This window comes from Teleopsis dalmanni, chromosome X (genome assembly GCF_002237135.1).
Source record: "Teleopsis dalmanni isolate 2A chromosome X, ASM223713v2, whole genome shotgun sequence".
NCBI lineage: Eukaryota > Metazoa > Arthropoda > Insecta > Diptera > Diopsidae > Teleopsis > Teleopsis dalmanni.
This window is the reverse complement of record NC_051848.1, coordinates 60111984-60129429: the sequence shown is the minus strand read 5'-3', so window position 1 is coordinate 60129429 and position 17446 is coordinate 60111984. Positions and strand designations below refer to the sequence as shown.

General features: G+C 32.1%; 1 protein-coding gene across 1 annotated transcript in view; it reads right to left on the bottom strand.

The window, feature by feature from the left end:
- The window catches only part of LOC119688484 (kinesin-like protein KIF13A), a 60540-nt gene that overhangs the window by 22273 nt on the left and 20821 nt on the right, over window positions 1-17446 (bottom strand). Inside the window, exons 3-4 of the mRNA XM_038103159.1 lie at window positions 6163-6312; window positions 5987-6117 (exon numbers count right to left, since the gene is read on the bottom strand). Of these exons, the coding sequence (XP_037959087.1) occupies window positions 5987-6117; window positions 6163-6312 (281 nt within the window). The remainder of the gene's footprint in view (window positions 1-5986; window positions 6118-6162; window positions 6313-17446) is intronic.

Sequence of the window (17446 nt, the reverse complement as noted above, 5' to 3'; positions counted from 1 at the left end):
CGACTTCTACTTGACTGCTTAACCGGCTAACATACAATCTGTAAGATGTTTGCATTTATTATTAACTAAATAAAAAATTGGGATAGTATAGAAGAGATAGAGAATATCATGAATTCATATCCCTAAAAAGACACTTACAGAAGCACTTGGGTTGGCTAAACTCTTCGTTATATTTTTCCCTTCAGAATTTCTATAATTGAGAACACAATTATCAGTGATGTTAGCTAAAGGTATTTAATGGTCACTATTGAAAGCTATTATTTGCCTTTAATTTTTCAGCCATCAGTGGAAGTTAGATATCACAATGTGATCAAAAGTTTATTCCTTTTCTGATTTCATCAGACAAAGTAATTGATGTGAGACATAACTTGCTATGTCTATATCAACGTTCAGCTCAATAACCATTCACTGGAGCAATCTTTTAATGTAAGGAAGTCAAATCCAGTGAATATGGTGAACATGTAAGCAACTCAAGATACAATTCAAGCAATTTTGTTATTCGATTTGTGGAATAACTTATTATCTTCATTTCGGACTATTTTTCATATGTGGATGTTAGGCAGTTAAATTCCGAATTGATGAGTGGTGTATAGAGAAGGAACCACATTTCATCCATATAGTCAAACACCGTAAGCTGTGTCCATATTAAGAAATGTTCGTAAAAACTGATGTTTATATAGGCTTAAAGCGATACTTCTACCAATTATGAAACTTTCAAGTCAATATAAAAATACACTGGTATTCAATTTGATAAATATTTCATAATTGATTTAATTTGAAAAGTATTTTTATTTAATAGTTTTTAACTCGTAACATTAATTAATGAATTTTTCTTTGCATGACCTTATCCACAATATTTTTTAACTAGAATATAGCGCTGACTGGTCCATTCCTCACTGCTTAAACTGTACTTATTTTGACAGCGTTATAACAGTTTTGACATGAAATGGGTGGATATTATTATACGAGTACTTTGTTGAAACCATCTTCGAATTGAAAATTTCTTTGTCGGTTTTTTTATTTTTCGTTACAGGCTTCGTTTCTTTAATCCAGTTAACAATATGTTTTTCCAAACAATCTTTATCACTCAGTTTGAATATCTTGTATATGACTAGAGATTTTTTAATTTGAAAGATAAAATCGGCTCCATTACACTTTCAGCCTTTCTAATCACGTAAAAATGTGCTGAGAGCAATTTTGCCGACATCTAAATATATTGCTTCAATACTAACAGATATTTGACAAATTGACTGTAGTACGCTATTAGACCGTACTGAGAGAGACTTATGTCTGTTAAGGCTAACTAAGTAAGTATCAAGAACATTGATTTCTAGAGAGTATTGGTTATTATTAATTTAAATTTAAGTTGTTGAATTTTTTTTAAGTTGCCTTATGTAAGTTAAAAATAAACTTTACTCGATTCGTTGTTCTTATTCATCAAATATATAATAGTGAATTATATGAACTGAGTGGACAAAGCATCCTGCGTGCTTAATATCATACAACTAAGTTCGAAACTTTAATTCATGGGCGACAGAAAGTGTACATAAGCGCAGAGCTCATGAAATATTCAGTCTGACAATGTTGCTCAAGTCATAGAAAGGATTGCAATGACGCTACTGTTGCAGTCGCAACAATTTCTTTGCAATTTTCTTTAGACGCTACTATGACCTATTTGAGATTCAGTTGTACTACGAACGCTCTTTGCTCTTCAAATATTCAGAAGTCATTCCATTAGTAAAATGACTTGAAAATACAAGAAAAAAATAGTTACTTTTTTACAGCACTTAACATACCATGTCTTAGATTTTCCTACTCAAGTTTGCATACCAGCGCACTCTATAACAAAAGAATTACTAAATTCAATGACGCTTCCTTTGAATCAATATGTTACTCAAATTTATGTCCAACTATCAGCTGAGAAAATTTTTTTCTACTCTGCATTCATCTACACCATTGCGATACCCACTATCATGTGTACTACACATTTTTTTATATATTAACATTATGTGCAATAAAATCTGCATTCTTTTTATTTTTTTTTGGAAAATAACTTTATAATTCTATTTTATAAGTCTTTAGGCGCCGTTCAAGCTGCTCACCCATTTTTTAATCCAAATATTGCAATATATTTAACAGTAACTTTCGCCCTGCAGCATATGTAAAGTGCAATTTGTATCTTTTAAAAAATTGCGTTGAAGAATACAGTACTTTTGTACGACATTTCAGTCAAGATAAGCGCCGAAATGTATCTGAGCTACGCTTCTTTTAACAATAATTTATGACTGCATTTACAGATTTTATGGTTGTCCAGAGCAAGGCAAAGCAGTAAGCCATCAACTTTCGGCGCCCTATTGAAAATTTATAGCAAAATGAATTTAAGAAAGTTCACTATGACGTTGTACACTACTTTTTAAAAATATCTATTAAAATAAAATAAAACAAAACACCACATACAGCTTTACTCGAACTAAATATTAAAGTGTTGACTTTCAAAAAATTTCAAAAAATTAATATTCAAAATTAAGTTAATATGTAATATTTGTTATTATATTGTTATATTCTGCCAAAATTCTCATCAGACTGATTACATATATAGTAACTTGCAAGAGGACAGAATACATCAATGTGGAATTTCACTTCTGCAAAAATTTAAAATCGTGAAGTCCGATCATAGGGATTAGAAAAATATCAAGCCTATTCGGGATCTCGTGGTACACTGATGGTTGTAAAACTAAAGAATAAATTGGTATAGGAGTCTGTGGCTCCAACACTAGAGCTTAACTCGGACTGGGTATATTCCTTATTGACTTTCAAGTCCGAACTTGAATCATTTACCTCCATGCTTTTAGCGAAGAATTAGGATGTGCTACAGCAATTGGCAAGCATTACAGAGTACTGCTTTGCTAAGAATCTTGTCATATTGGAAAAAAATAATGCAATAAGGTAGTGAACGTTATAAGAAACCATTATATTACAAATAGATTAGGCATTCTATCTTATTCACCGGAAGCTTATTTTATAACAAGTTGGAATACAACCTAATTTTTAAAAAAAAAAACGACCATTGTCTCTACGAATAAAGCTGAGACACTACTGGCGCGATACTCATCATAATCATCTTAAAAGTTACTTCGAACTTACAACTACAGTAAAAATTTTGTCTTTAAAAAAAACTGAACTGAGAATGTTGACAGATAACCTATACATCACTATGGATTGCATTATCATATCAAAAAAATATCGACACTGCTTTATTGGAATCTGATTTATTATTTGCATCTGATATTAGAAAATTGTAAGTATCAAACGTTATGATATTTTTTCAAAATTTGATTGTCTACTGTTATGTTACGATCTGTTGATAGCACAAAGGAACTGTTATGGTCTCAGTCGTCCATTCTAATAAAAGCTTTATACCCTTATTATATAATTTAAAAAATAACACCAATATTTTCTGCGAAATCTCTTTGAAAGAACTTATATTGAAAGAACGTATTAACTTTTACTTTTCACTTAAGCTAATTGTGTGGTTATAATCTCATTTCACTGACTAAGCTAAACGTTGAATACAAAGTACCAAGTAAGAAAAATCTATTGCGAGAAAATTCATCTAAGATAGTGGGAATTATTATGGTACATTGCACGTTGGGAGGTCATGCCGTGAGGCTTAATAACAGGACGTCCTTGCACTGTAGACATTGCATGTGGGATGACGAAGAAGAATCGCCATTACACCCATGTTACAGATCCTGCATTCGCAAGACGTAGACTCTCTCCTACATAGGGTCGCACTTTTTCAATTCACTAAGAGAGCTAAATTCTATTTCCATAGCTCGTGTCAATGGCTTTATGGCCTGTACTAAATGGTTATAGTGACAGTTGTCAAATTCTTAGGGTACCACAGTGAGCCTCATGATCTAAGTGCGTCTTCGGACGGCCCCAGTAACCTAAAAATAATTAATGTTGGATTTGGAAAATTTAAGGAAAAAGGTCACAGCTTTAGAACGGATAAGTACTGAAAAACTAGATATATTAAAATATTAACTATATCTACATATACATAAATACAGACAAACAACCATTCATGGCACAGAAATCACACAATGAGCAGACAAAACCTTTACTACTATTGTACTATTGATTTTCTGTCATATATATTTTAATAAAATCGTATAAATGGAATGAATTATTTGCTTTGCTGAATCTCAGATGGACTGAGCTGTTACTATTAACTTTTTTTTGAATCTATCGATAAAATTTAATCATTTTTAAAATCATTTTCTAAAATTTTAAAAACATTTTTGAAGTGGAAACATTTATGGTACAAGAACAATATCTTGTTTCGTCCGTTTGGTATAATATAACGATTGAGATTTCCTGGACTTCATATGTTATATGAGTGCTATTTTGAAGCCGCTACAATCACTAACTATATCTGATCTATATTAAAGAAGTGTTCAAAATGAAGCTCGGTAGACTCGAGTAGAGCGAGATACGTAGGTGGTATGAGCGATATATAGTCTGCTTTTGAAACGTTTACTGGTACATTTTACAGTACGCTGCAAAAGTGTAAGCCATATATGCGCTACAAGACCTTCGTAAATCATTGTGGTTCTAGAGATATACTATTTAAAATATCGGCTCTCCATAAGTGTCTATGTGGAAATATCTTTTAGAGGGACAAGCGGATATCGGTTGTAGTACCGATGATGGTGATATGCTACTGTTTCATCATCGGCTACATCACAGGAAAGGAGTTAGAATATTCGCAAGGTGAGGCAAAACTGACGCTGTTTGAAGTTTAAATGATGGTAAGTGAGTTTTAATTGCAGCACCTGACCTGAGGTGTAAATCTGGTACCAAGAGATCAGCACCCACATCATTCGGCTGGCCTGACAAATTAAAGTTGGGGTCTGTATAGAATGTTACATTTACATTTTAGAACGGGGTGTTGTACAGCAGAGATGTTAGGTAGGCGTTACTTACTTACAAGAAGGAAACTATGTCAAAACGTACAGTTTTAATTGGTGCCGGTGGATTTTCGAGGAACTCCAATACTGTGTTTATCATTATATTTTACCTATACATGTGTTAACAGTACCATGGTAATAAACTTTAACGGCAGGAAATCATATAATAATTTATTAGTCAATAAATGTTCATTTAAATAGAATTAAAAAAAAATTTAACTTATTATTTATATTTACAAATAATTTATATTTTATTAAAATATTTTTTTGATATTTCGATTATCTTCGATAGCCATTTGCAGGGAAATCGTGTGAAACTCTATGAGTTCTATGTCATCATTAGCACTATATATGTTTAGATTCCGATAAGTCATCGCTTTTCGTGTTTTGTGGGGTTTAAATAACCAAGTCACATTTAGATTTAGTGTTTGGTTTTAGATTAATAATCTGGTTTTTTATTATACTTTGCTTTTCAGGTGGTTTAAGAGTGTTCTCTTATTTAGAATATGTAAGTTCTATTATGTTTTTATGTTTTTACTATAAATTTAAGTCAAATTAAAGATAATATAATGTATGGTACATATTTTCTCTTTTATGTTTTTTCTAATATAAATTTTTTGTGTGCTAATAATTATTTTTTGCTCTTTTTTTATCCATGTGTGGTCGTATCAAACTCTAATAAAATAAATTCTAAATGAATGGTTACAAAAAACACAATGTTGACTTTATATCCTGGCAAGTCCTTGCAATGCACGAACGATTGCTAAAATCAATGTTCATGCATAATCATGTGCCGGCGATGTTATTATTTCCACCATTTCATAGCAGAAATAAACTTTTGTCTTTATTTTTCATTGCCCAAACCAGAATGGCAAATCAAAATGACGTATAAGACACATGGAATGGCATCTAAAAGATATACAAAAGAACAGTAAAAAATCGTATATTTATGATCGTTCAATTATGTACCACATCGAATGAATGCCATCAGCACTCCCACCAAACAGTCTAACCACAAAAATTGGACGGCCAACCATTTTGTCATTCTGCTGCATTCGAATCAAGAAAAATCCGGTGCTATGGAGCGTTATTCGAATGTTCCATACTTCAACTAGACGCTCGTAAGGATTCACTTTGAGCAGAACTAGAATATGGTTAATACAAATATCCTAGTTTTATAATAATTTACTTATGCATGTTTCCATATATACGTTTGTCGTTTTCATTGTTGTTGTTGTTGTTATTGTTGTCATTGCTATCGTTGTTGTCGATGTCTTTATCGCTGTTGTTGTCGCTGTTACTGTCGCTGTTACTGCTGCTGTTGCTGTTACTGTCGTCTCTGAATACCAATTATTTATGGGAACATGTTATTTATGTTTGTTGCGTTGTTAATTTTGCTGTTAACCCAAATTGAAATCGATACTTGTACCAAAAACTCGTAAACGTAAGTAATATTTCTACTTATACTTACGAGTACTCTTGTGCTCCTGCTATCAATTCTATTCACGCACACATGTTCGTCCTTGCGATGCAAGCGTTAGTCGTTTTTCCTGTTAAAGCAACTGAAACCGGTATGCGTTTTTTATTTGATAAATAAGCCGGATTTATTTTTTTTCTACTTACAGATATCAAAATAAATAGACCAAGATATACATACAATACATACATATATACTATGCATCTAAATGCAAAAAATAAAAGACCTGTAAAGAAAATAAAAACAAATTATTTCCAACTTAATATAAAAATGTAGTGTTCGTTCACTCAGACTAGTAAATCTGCAAATCCACAAGCAAATTATTCGCAACAAAAATATATATAAAATTAAGTAAAAAATAAAATAGTTAAATGATTGCGTTAATAAATTTACATTAAGCCTTATTGATAGCTTAAAGTGGATATAACCATTTCGTATTCCTCCCACTATAGTACTTGATTTTTAGCGTTTTGTTATGCCCTTTATATCTGCCCGCTAAGGACACTCTCAGTATTACTAAAGCGTGAAAATTGTTACAAGCAAAAGAGTACATACACATACAATTACTGAATACCCTTCATTGGCCCCGTTAGCAAATTAACATTTAGGCTTGTGTGTCTGTAATTTCCAATGAAATCAGTTTTTATTATACGACGATGCCCAACATTACGGGTCATGGTTCATGAGTTAATGGCTTCTGGCGCATAGCTTGGGGCACATAAGCTACCGCCTACTTCGTCAGTTATACTGAATACAATTTTCTCGATTTACAGAATTGTTAACATCGATGGTCGTATTATCACAGATTTATGTGAGGACAAAAAAAAAATCAAAAAAAGTATCACAAAATACCAACAAAAAATATGCGTAAGTACATACGTGTAATTGTCACATAAAACTTAACAAGCGGTTGCAATACTCGTATATTTACAAGACTAATACAAGCATAAAATATGAAATTAAAATAAATAAAGAAAATAAATATAATTATAAAAATAATATTGATATAAATTATAATAATAAAATTATTTATTAAAATAATTATTAACAAAACACAAATAGAACATCAGAAGTACTTACTTTCTTATTTAATCACAACAAACCGTTACCGGGTTTCGGCCTGATACAGCAAATCTTTCCAGGTGTCCAGGAAGCTGCGTGAGCACCTTCTCGTATATCAAGTTCGGTTAGTGTTCCCTCAACTTGATCACTCAACCGGAGACACGGTCTACCTCAATGCCTTCTTCCACTAATAACTGATTCAACTACTGTTTTGTTGAAAGAGAGAGCTCTACATCCCAATCTACATCGCACCTATTAGCAATAGTGATTCTCCGACTGATCTCCAAGCTGACATTGTGGTTGTTTGTTACGACGGTGTCAAGATAGCTGAAATCCCTGACAGATTCGAAACTAGAGTTGCCAGCCACTATCTACATTTCTATTTAAACGCATCAACATTTTCTATAATAGACTCCGAGAGTATTTCTTTAAAAACGGAATTGAAACTATCAAAGCTAAATAGTAGTTTGAAGAAATTTTTCATCCATACTTTCAGTACACGCTGTGTATCCGTAACCATTTTTCCATTTGCGTCGTTGCAGGTTGATAATATTACAGATTAATTTAATATATATATCGATTATATATAATTTTAAAACGAGTATTTAAACTCGCATTTTTTTATAATTTCGAGCTATCATGGAATTTTTCGGATATATAGGCTGGCGATATAGACTGAGATATATGTAAATGACAATTTTTCATATATTTTAAGCATTTTTTCAAAAAATTTCACAAAACATTTTCTTGAAATCATTTGATACACTCTAAAATGTATATTTATTTATTTATTTATGAATACCTTAGCTCAACAGCACTCATATTAGTTTTTAAAGATTCACAAAATTATTGTCAATTTCTATTTAGAAAGATTCAATAAATTACGAACCCAATGGAAAAAAAATTTATTTATTTGTGAGTTAACACTTAAATCAATTTTAACTAATAATAAAGAACTGAACTGCTAGGTCCTTCGCCCTGATCAAAAATTTATATAAAAATAGTACCTAAAAGGTGATCTAGCATAGCATGTCAACTCATTTGCTCCCCATTTAATGCGCCTGAACTAAAAGCCCTTAAGAAAAAACAGTTATCTTAGCAAACCACTTCAAAAAGCAGTTAATGTAGATAGAGTATGTTACTATTATTATAGTTTTTAAGACAATGGATTTTAATGGATTTGCTATTTTATGTATATTTTTATTTTATTCAAAAATTTGTTAAAGTGTTACATTTTGATTCGGTACCCGCAGGTGGAAAACGCGGTAGAGGACGTTTCCACCTGGACCAGGTGACCAACGATTTGGGGGCGCTCGGTACTACCAACTGGCGTCAGAAAGCAACTAATCGGGCTGACTGGCGGAGGCTACTCGACGCGGCCAAGGACGACACACGTCTGTAATGGCCAACTAAGTAAGTAAGTAAGTTACATTTTCAAATTCATTTTAACGTTAATATGACAGAAATGACTACTTAACATAAACTGTGGTAAAATCATGCAATAAATAATGCCTCTACGAAAGAATAGTATTGATATTTAACAATTAATATAATTAATTAATTCAATTATTTTACAACTCGCTTATGAGAATTTATTAACTAAACTTTCACAACAAATTAACAAAACATCAGAAAAATGTTCGAACACAAAAGTCAAGCATGGCTTTGGGTCAGTTGGTTTAGTAACGCTGACTCTGATCTTCTAATTTGGCAGGGCACAAGTTCGATTCCTGGTACTTATAGTCTCAAATATATATAGTCTCTTTATGTAAATATAACAAGTTTTTATTAAAACTATAATAGTCACTTTCGTCTGGAAAATTTGACGTTAAATTACAACTTATTCACAAAAATATGGTTCACGCCAATAAATATTGGTTCTCGCCCGTGCGACTAGTGGAGTAACATTAGCATGACTTTCTCAGCATTACGTTCCTAGATTAACAAATCATGCAACAAATAATGCCTCTACGAACAGAATAGTATTGAAATTTAACAATTGAAAATAAAATTATAATTAATTAATTAATTCAATTATTCTACAGCTGGTTTATGATTTCGTTCTAATATAAACACAGCAAGTAAAATTGTTAATAAAAACTTTCATAGTAATAGTAACAAAACTCCAGAAAAATATGCGAACAAAAAAGAAAAAAAAAAAGTCAAGTACGGCTTTGGATCAGTTGGTTAAGGTGCGCTGATTCTGAGCTTCATATTTGGCAGGACCCGAGTTCGATTCCTGGTACTTGCAGTCTCAAAAAATAATTATTTACGAATAATTAAATACAAGAATTATTTCCAAGACCACTGATGTATTTGGCAATACTCGAAACAGCTGTATGGTCAGCCAAAAATTCAATTAATTAAAATAATTTAAAAAATAAATTTTTGTTGTTGTTTCACTTCTGTTCGAAAACCTCTTTATGCAAATAATTAAATATAAAAAATATTTCCAAGACCACTGATGATGATGGGTATTTGGCAATACTCGAAACAACTGTATGGGTCAGTCAAAAATTCAATTAAATAAAATAAATTTTTGTTGTTGTAGTTCACTACCGTTATACATTATCTTTAAATTACTTTTAGTTATTACAATCATCTAATTAGGTACAGTTTTGTTCCACTAAGCATTCTCTTAACAAAACTTTCAAGCAAATTATTGTGTTTTCATTTTTACGAGTGCAAATATAAAAGTCTTCAGTAAGATTTATAGTAAGCATGGGAGTGGGTAGTATCTCTCCCCTACACATTATTCATTTTTGCTTTCAAAACTTTTCTAGTAATTTACACTAAACATTTAATTTATGATTAACAACACTTCCTTTGCAGTTCTGTTAATAACATTATTATTTTATGCAAATCACATTACCTTCGACTAGTACTGCAAACATTATTAAATGTTGTTTCGAAATACACAAAAGAACAGTTTTTTTTTTCTTTGATATGGAAAATGTGAAAACATTTTCACATAATTTCGATTTTAAAATTTTTATGATTTTCTATTAAGAACTTTAAGTCATTTTTAAGTGCTCGGATATTGACTTTTCGGTTTTTATGACCAATAAAAATATTTAGAATAAAGAGGAAAACATACAAATTTTGTTTTTGTTTTTGGTTTTCGTTTTTCGTTTCGTTTTTTGTTTTTCGTTTTTTGTTTTTTGTTTTTTGTTAAAAGAACAAAATCGCTTGATAACATTTTCATTGGCAAAAAGTTTAGAACTTTGTTTTAGACCACAGTTGACCACAATGAACTGAAAGCGTGAGTGGAAGCGAGGTGCGGCATGTTGTGGGTCACCGTGGTTCATTGGAGGTTACAAGCCCTTCTCGTCTTATCCCAACACCATTTTACTTTTCCTGCTCCAAATATTTGGAGTGGTTTTGTTTCGTTCGTTATAGAAATTGATCACGCACGCGTTCGTTTAAGTACTTTGCCTTATAAAAAAATAAACATGTACATGCCTTTGCATGCATATTCTTGTGTGTTTGTGTGTTTGTGTGTGCGTTTGTATTGCTTGCATATCCTGTTTAGCATTGCTTGGCAATGTTGCTGCAACTCCTGTTTATGGCTTGTGTTTTTTTCTATTTCTTCATTTTTTTTCTATTACTGGTACTGGTATTGTTTCCCTCATTCCGTTGTGTTTGTTTATTTCGATTTTGTTGTCATTGTATCCTTGTATCCTTGTATCCTTGTATCTTTGCGTATTAAAAAGTTTTCATTTAAAGCACATCACGTTTTGCACCTGATTTTCTGTCAATCCCTGAAAAGTAAAAAGAAAGCAAATTAAATAAAAAGAACAGAGAAAAGAAAAGAGAAAAATAAATGATAGAAATATGTCGAAAATGCAATAAAAAGGACAACACAAGTTGTTTCAAGTATATTTTCAGTGAGTATCTTAAAAGCTAAAATGCGCAATGAATACAAATGTGAAAAAATTATGATTAATTGCTTTAAGATGCCGGGGGCGAATGTGAATATTTCCCACTTAAGTCCCGCTGAAGGCTTCAACCGCAATAACCAAAGTACCTGTAATGCATAAAAAAATTTTAAATTCCTTTGAACCAACAAAATTGTTATAGTTTAATTCTTTAACTATTTGAAATGATTTCGAAATTTCATTTTATGTGTTTTTAAGCATTGCTCAGTTTATGGAGAAGAAATAAATAAAATTGAAATAAGTTAAGGACATGAATAACAACAACAAAACCCTTTCGGTTGAGTTGTGAGAGTGACCTGAATTAATTCTAATTGACACTTGTTTGGCATTTAAATGGAGCGCAGTGTAAGCAACAACAACTCTCACTCTGCAATACTTTTCAGACAAACTTTTTGCATATATGTTTTATACAGGGTTATTTTCTGTTGTTTCCTTTTTTTTGGTTTTTTTTGATCGTGTATATTGGGTGATATAAAGAGTCATAGTCATGACTTCTTGCCATTATTCCGGAAGCTTCATAACTCCATCGGTGTAGCACTTCTGTGATTTATTAAGAAAAGAGTTGGCAAAGTGATTTTATGTGGCTCTTCGATCGGCTAATTTTTTACCCTAAAAGAGTTTTGCAAAGACCAAAACTAATACTTGTAGTAATCAGACGGAAAATACAGTGGATGTATTAAATCTTCTCAAGCAATATCTATGTCATTGATTTAATAACTATGTTATTAATACACGAAAGCACTAAAGGCTTAATGGAGAATGCGGTCGTATATAGGTAAAACTTGGGGTCTTAACTCGAAATGATGCTTTGGATATATCAGGCAGTAGTGTAGCCTATCATGACATATGATAGGCTACACTACTGCCTAGTCTGTTGGCAAAAGATCACATAAGCTGAATTTATTACTGTTTGCACGAAGATTCAGAGACTTGTGGGGGTCGCTTAATAACTGTTGCTATTAGGACTAATCCAACGTTGGCACTTGAGGCAAGACTTGGGTTGACACCACTGCAAATATATATTCAATTTATGACTGCGCTTAGTCCGCTCCGATTAAAACTCCTCACTAGCAAGATTACTCTTGACTATGGTCATGGAACAATATTAAAAGTATTTGAAGCACACAAAATATCTCAGTGCGATGGAGTCTATATAACTAAACTTCATCGCTTTGGGAAAAAATTTGAGATTCACACAGGTCCATAGATTGATCCAAAAACTTTGGTTTGGTTTGATACACAGATGGATTAAAAATGGGTGGTGCTGCTGTATATGGACCCAACCAATATGATCAAAAAATCCAATATGAACAAAATGCCGTCTAACTTGAGAATCGTTATATACTCTAACAGGCACGCTGCTCTTAAAGCTCTGTCTTCTTGGGCTTTCAAATCGAAATAAGTCCTTAAGTGTTACGAGCTTCTACAGTCACTTGCAGCTCGGAATAAGGTAAGGCTTTACTGAGTCCCGGGCCACAAAGGAGTTTTTAGGAAATGAAATAAAAACTGCTTTCATTTCGATCATAGACCATGGACGTTCCAACAAGACTTAGCGCCGGTCTTGGATTCTATGCTGGTTTGTAATAAAAATTTTTAATATTCCTTCCCACTCATTCTTGTTACGTACTTTAAATTTAAATCTGTATTGTATTATTGTAGTATTGTATATATTATTGTTGTTAATTTTATTTTCTAGCTTTTGTGTGATTTATATAGTTAGTTTCCTACCACTACAACATATCTTAAAATAAATCAAATCTTATCATCACACTTTGACTATTGCTGTCTGATATCTTCATTGAGTTGTTTACTCTTTATTTTGACGGATGTTAATTATAATCTAATAACCCATGAATCACCATGTATACTTCGAATACTCCACGCAATTAAACAGTACAATAAATGCAATATTGCATATTTTGATGGAGTTGACATGCAAACTTTTGAAATTGAAACAAAGAGAGCAAAAAATTTTATTTGTGCCTCATGAAAGCTTAACCAGTCGAAGAGTGGAGGAGGCTGAGTTAACAAAAACAGTAATGGAATACAAATTCCTTATCCGTATGCATTTCCGGGGATTGTTTACAAACTGCAAATTACTTTATATTTCTGGTAATGTATGGGAAAATAAGTCAAAATGTAACTTATTGTACGCAAACTGTCTACCATTTTTCTTTTTCGTGCAAAAATGCATGCGAATGTTTGTTAGCAACTGTATAGAGATCCGGTTGAAGTGTGTGCATATGTTCCTACATCCGGCTGCACTTTGTATATTCACATTAAGGCATAATTTGTCTTGATTCATATGTAATTTTCATTCTAGTGGAGACTTCAATTGAAATGTAATTCTCATTGCAGTTTGTGCAGTTTTGCATTTGGTTATGTATATGCATTCACAAGTCCTCAGGTTTCTTTTCCTCTTGAAACTTATCCACTATATGCTTACATGAAGTATTTGTTTACATTTGTTGGAACCGGAAGTGCAGGCATATACACATATTTGTAATTGTCCTGATAACAAACCGGTAGCTTATTTGAGTTGCGTTTGCAAAGGACTATATTAGGCTTATTATTTTTAATTACAGCTTCGTAGTTGGTAGACTTGTCACAGAGGAAAATTTTGAAGATCGCTTTTGATATTTAAAAACTGTAAAAGTTATTTTCACATATTTGCCATTTCATTCATTTGAATCGTGTTAATGTTGTACCTTTAAACTAATAGCTAATATCTTTCGAATGTGGTTTCAATTAATATATTATATATTTATTATTATCTATTAATTCAGAATATTTCTATGACTTTAATTTTCTCAAAAAACATCACTGTACTGACTCTTAATATCTAATTTGGTGTAAGATATTTACCTAGATACTTCATTCAATTATGCATCAGTATTTTAAATGCAAACTTCTTATTTTCGTTGCAAAACCTTTTTATTAAATTTTCAGTTTTGTAGGGTGATAATTCAACCTACTGTACGCTGTGAGAATTCCGTTAATAATTCGTAGGTTATTTTCATTTATTTCCATGTAACCCTTAAACAGATATAATATCGATTTAAAGTCTCTATAAATGATTTGAGTAGTCCTGGTAAATTATCCAACTACAGTCTTCTCTGTTTCGTCTGGTTTTTCTGAATTAATATTACCTCTTTAGTCACAGAATTTTTCTGGACCGAAATTAGGATGCCGAACGTTAAACTAGTACTTTAAATTGTGGTCTCAAAAAATTTGACTTTATTGTGTTTATAAAAATAATTAATTTTCTTGAATTTTTTAACAAATATATTTTCCGCTTCCATCAGCAATTTACTCTACTTTAACAGAAAAATGTACACACTATCGCATAAACACTACTATCGCAGAATACTATGAAACTATGTTGCTATTCTTTATGTGATCCTTCGAAATTTGTGGTTACGTACTAAAGACTTCGAAGAGTTTTGCCAAATGTTTTATGTAAAATTTGTATTTCGCACTTAATTCCCAGCATTAATTTCATTTATTGCTTCTACTTTGTGTGTACTTAGTGATATCTCAATATTTTCATATAAATCCAAATTAGAAACAAAGTAACAAAGTCCTTAAAATAGAACAAGAAAGCAAATAGTTTATAAGAAATTTTAAATTAAACTAAAAACCATACACAATAACAGTTATCTTTTCGAATAATGAAGCATTTTAGTTTGAAAATGTATGAAGAACTCTCTCTGATATTCTTAAATACTTAAATTGAAACATTAAGTTCAAATAAAATTGCTTACTGACCTTCCGTGTCCGGGCCGCATTGAAAGCAACTGAATCTAAAATGTCGCGCCTCACTGATGAACATCAAACATCAAAAGGTCTCTCTTTGCTGGGTTCTTGGACATAGCTACATTGAAGCGAATGAACTAGCAGATGAGATAGCCAGAAGAGGCTCTAAACTGGGTACAGGAGAGGCCAAACTCTCAATACATATACCGATATGTGAACTATTTAGGATGATAGAGGAAATAACCAATACCGTGACTAACAATTTATGGACTAACCACGAAGACTGTGAGGTCGCTAGAACCTTATAGCCCAGGTTGGACAAAAATAAAGCGAAAAGCCTTTAAGGCTTCAGCAAAAATCTGCAGTTTGTGTGCTTACTGGAGTACTGACGGGGCACTGTCTATTACGCCTATGCTCCAATGGTAGCGAGTTCTAACAAGTGGATTATGCAAAAGTTGCTAAGATAAAGAAGAGGTAGAATGTATCAACCACTTCCTGTGTCAAAGTCCATGACTTAAGACAAGGCGACTTCAATGTCTTGGGGGTCGCGTTTTCACTGGCTTGAAAGGGTAAATGAAATTAAACTCATTGGATCTGCTCAACTTCATCTGGAAAACCAAATGGTTTAACAAGGATAACAAAGGTTAGCAACTCGCCTCTCCCGGCAAAATTTTTTGAGGGCATTACAATGGTCAATACATGCTCCGAGTGAAAATGCTGACAACTGTTAGCACGCGCCTACCGAACCTAACCTAACCGTTCGTGTCCCTAAAAGATTTTTTTATACCACAAATAAGAAATTTCGAAAATAGGGTTGGCTTTACCATTCATCTTTTGTCCATTCATCTTTTGTATGACTTTTGACTTTACTTGTTTTGACAACAATAGAGTATTCAATAATATGTTCGATAATATTAATTAAAAGACAAATCATTTTACAAGTATTGCATTTTAAATGTCAAATAAAAATAAAAAAGCAGATTGCTTTTGGTTCAGCCAAAGTTCATGACTAAAACAAATTAAGCTTAAGCAGGACTTAACAAAGAACGAGATATGTACTCAAATAGGATTAGATCCCAAACGACACTTATGGTAAGCCATTACACAAAAATTGACTACTGTCGAATATTACAGAATGTATATCAAAAATACAATATAAATAAAAGCAGACTGTGTTGAATGCTGCTCTATGCAGCTGGATTGCACTTTTAACTTCCACACGACGTAAAGCTTGAAGAGCAGGAACACTTGCATTTATCCAGTACTTGTAGTGGTTGAGCGCTACAAAAAATATGAAAACTACTTGAAGTATTAGAAAAATAGAACAAATTAATAACAACAACAATGGGAGCTAATGTAACTTTCATTGCAGTAACTTAAAGTTCTCCGCTGCACTGCTACGACTACGCCTGCAGTAGAATACGTGCCATTGCATGTAATCGTTTAAGTGTATATGCCACAGAGTTGCATTGCTGTGCATCATTTTAGTAATTAGTGTGCAATTTGGGTTGGGTGGTTGGTAGGGAATTAGCAGCAATTATTGAACAGAACAGAACCAAACAAAAACACTAACAGCAGGTTTTTTTCTATACTTACAGTTTCTTCTTGGGTTGACAGGATACTGGGATTTCGTATTTGTTTTGTGTTTAATTGAAAAAAAAATGTTCTGTCAAAAAATAGCATGAATGCAGCAGAGCTTCGAAATGAAATGTATTGAGATTGCCAAGCAAAAGTAGAGCGATAAGGTTCATTGCAGAGTGAATAGGCACGCCTGTTTCATATGACGATTTATTGATTTTGGGGGCATTATTCTTCGTTCAACTTATTTTTGCTTCACTTAATTTTTTTTGGTTAAATTACATTTTAGTGTAGAAGGGAAATTACAGAAAAATAACACAATTCGTTTTACAAATTAAATTAGATTAGTTTTCATTAAATGACTACGTCGTTTTGTAAAAAAAAGCATACAAATATATGAATTCCGTAATGTTGTTTGAAGGAATAGAGACCGGAAAAGTATATTAGAAGTCAGTTAACACTCTGACATATAAACAAAAATAAATACAAGCAGACCAAAATCAAAAAGAAGCAAACAAATGCAATATTGTCCCCAACTCTATTATAATTTTGTCACATTTTCAGTACTTAAGTTCCTTAAAGAGTTGAATTTTCAGATATCACACTTGGAAAATTAGTGACATATTTCATTTCGAGATATGATATATAACATATTATTTGCA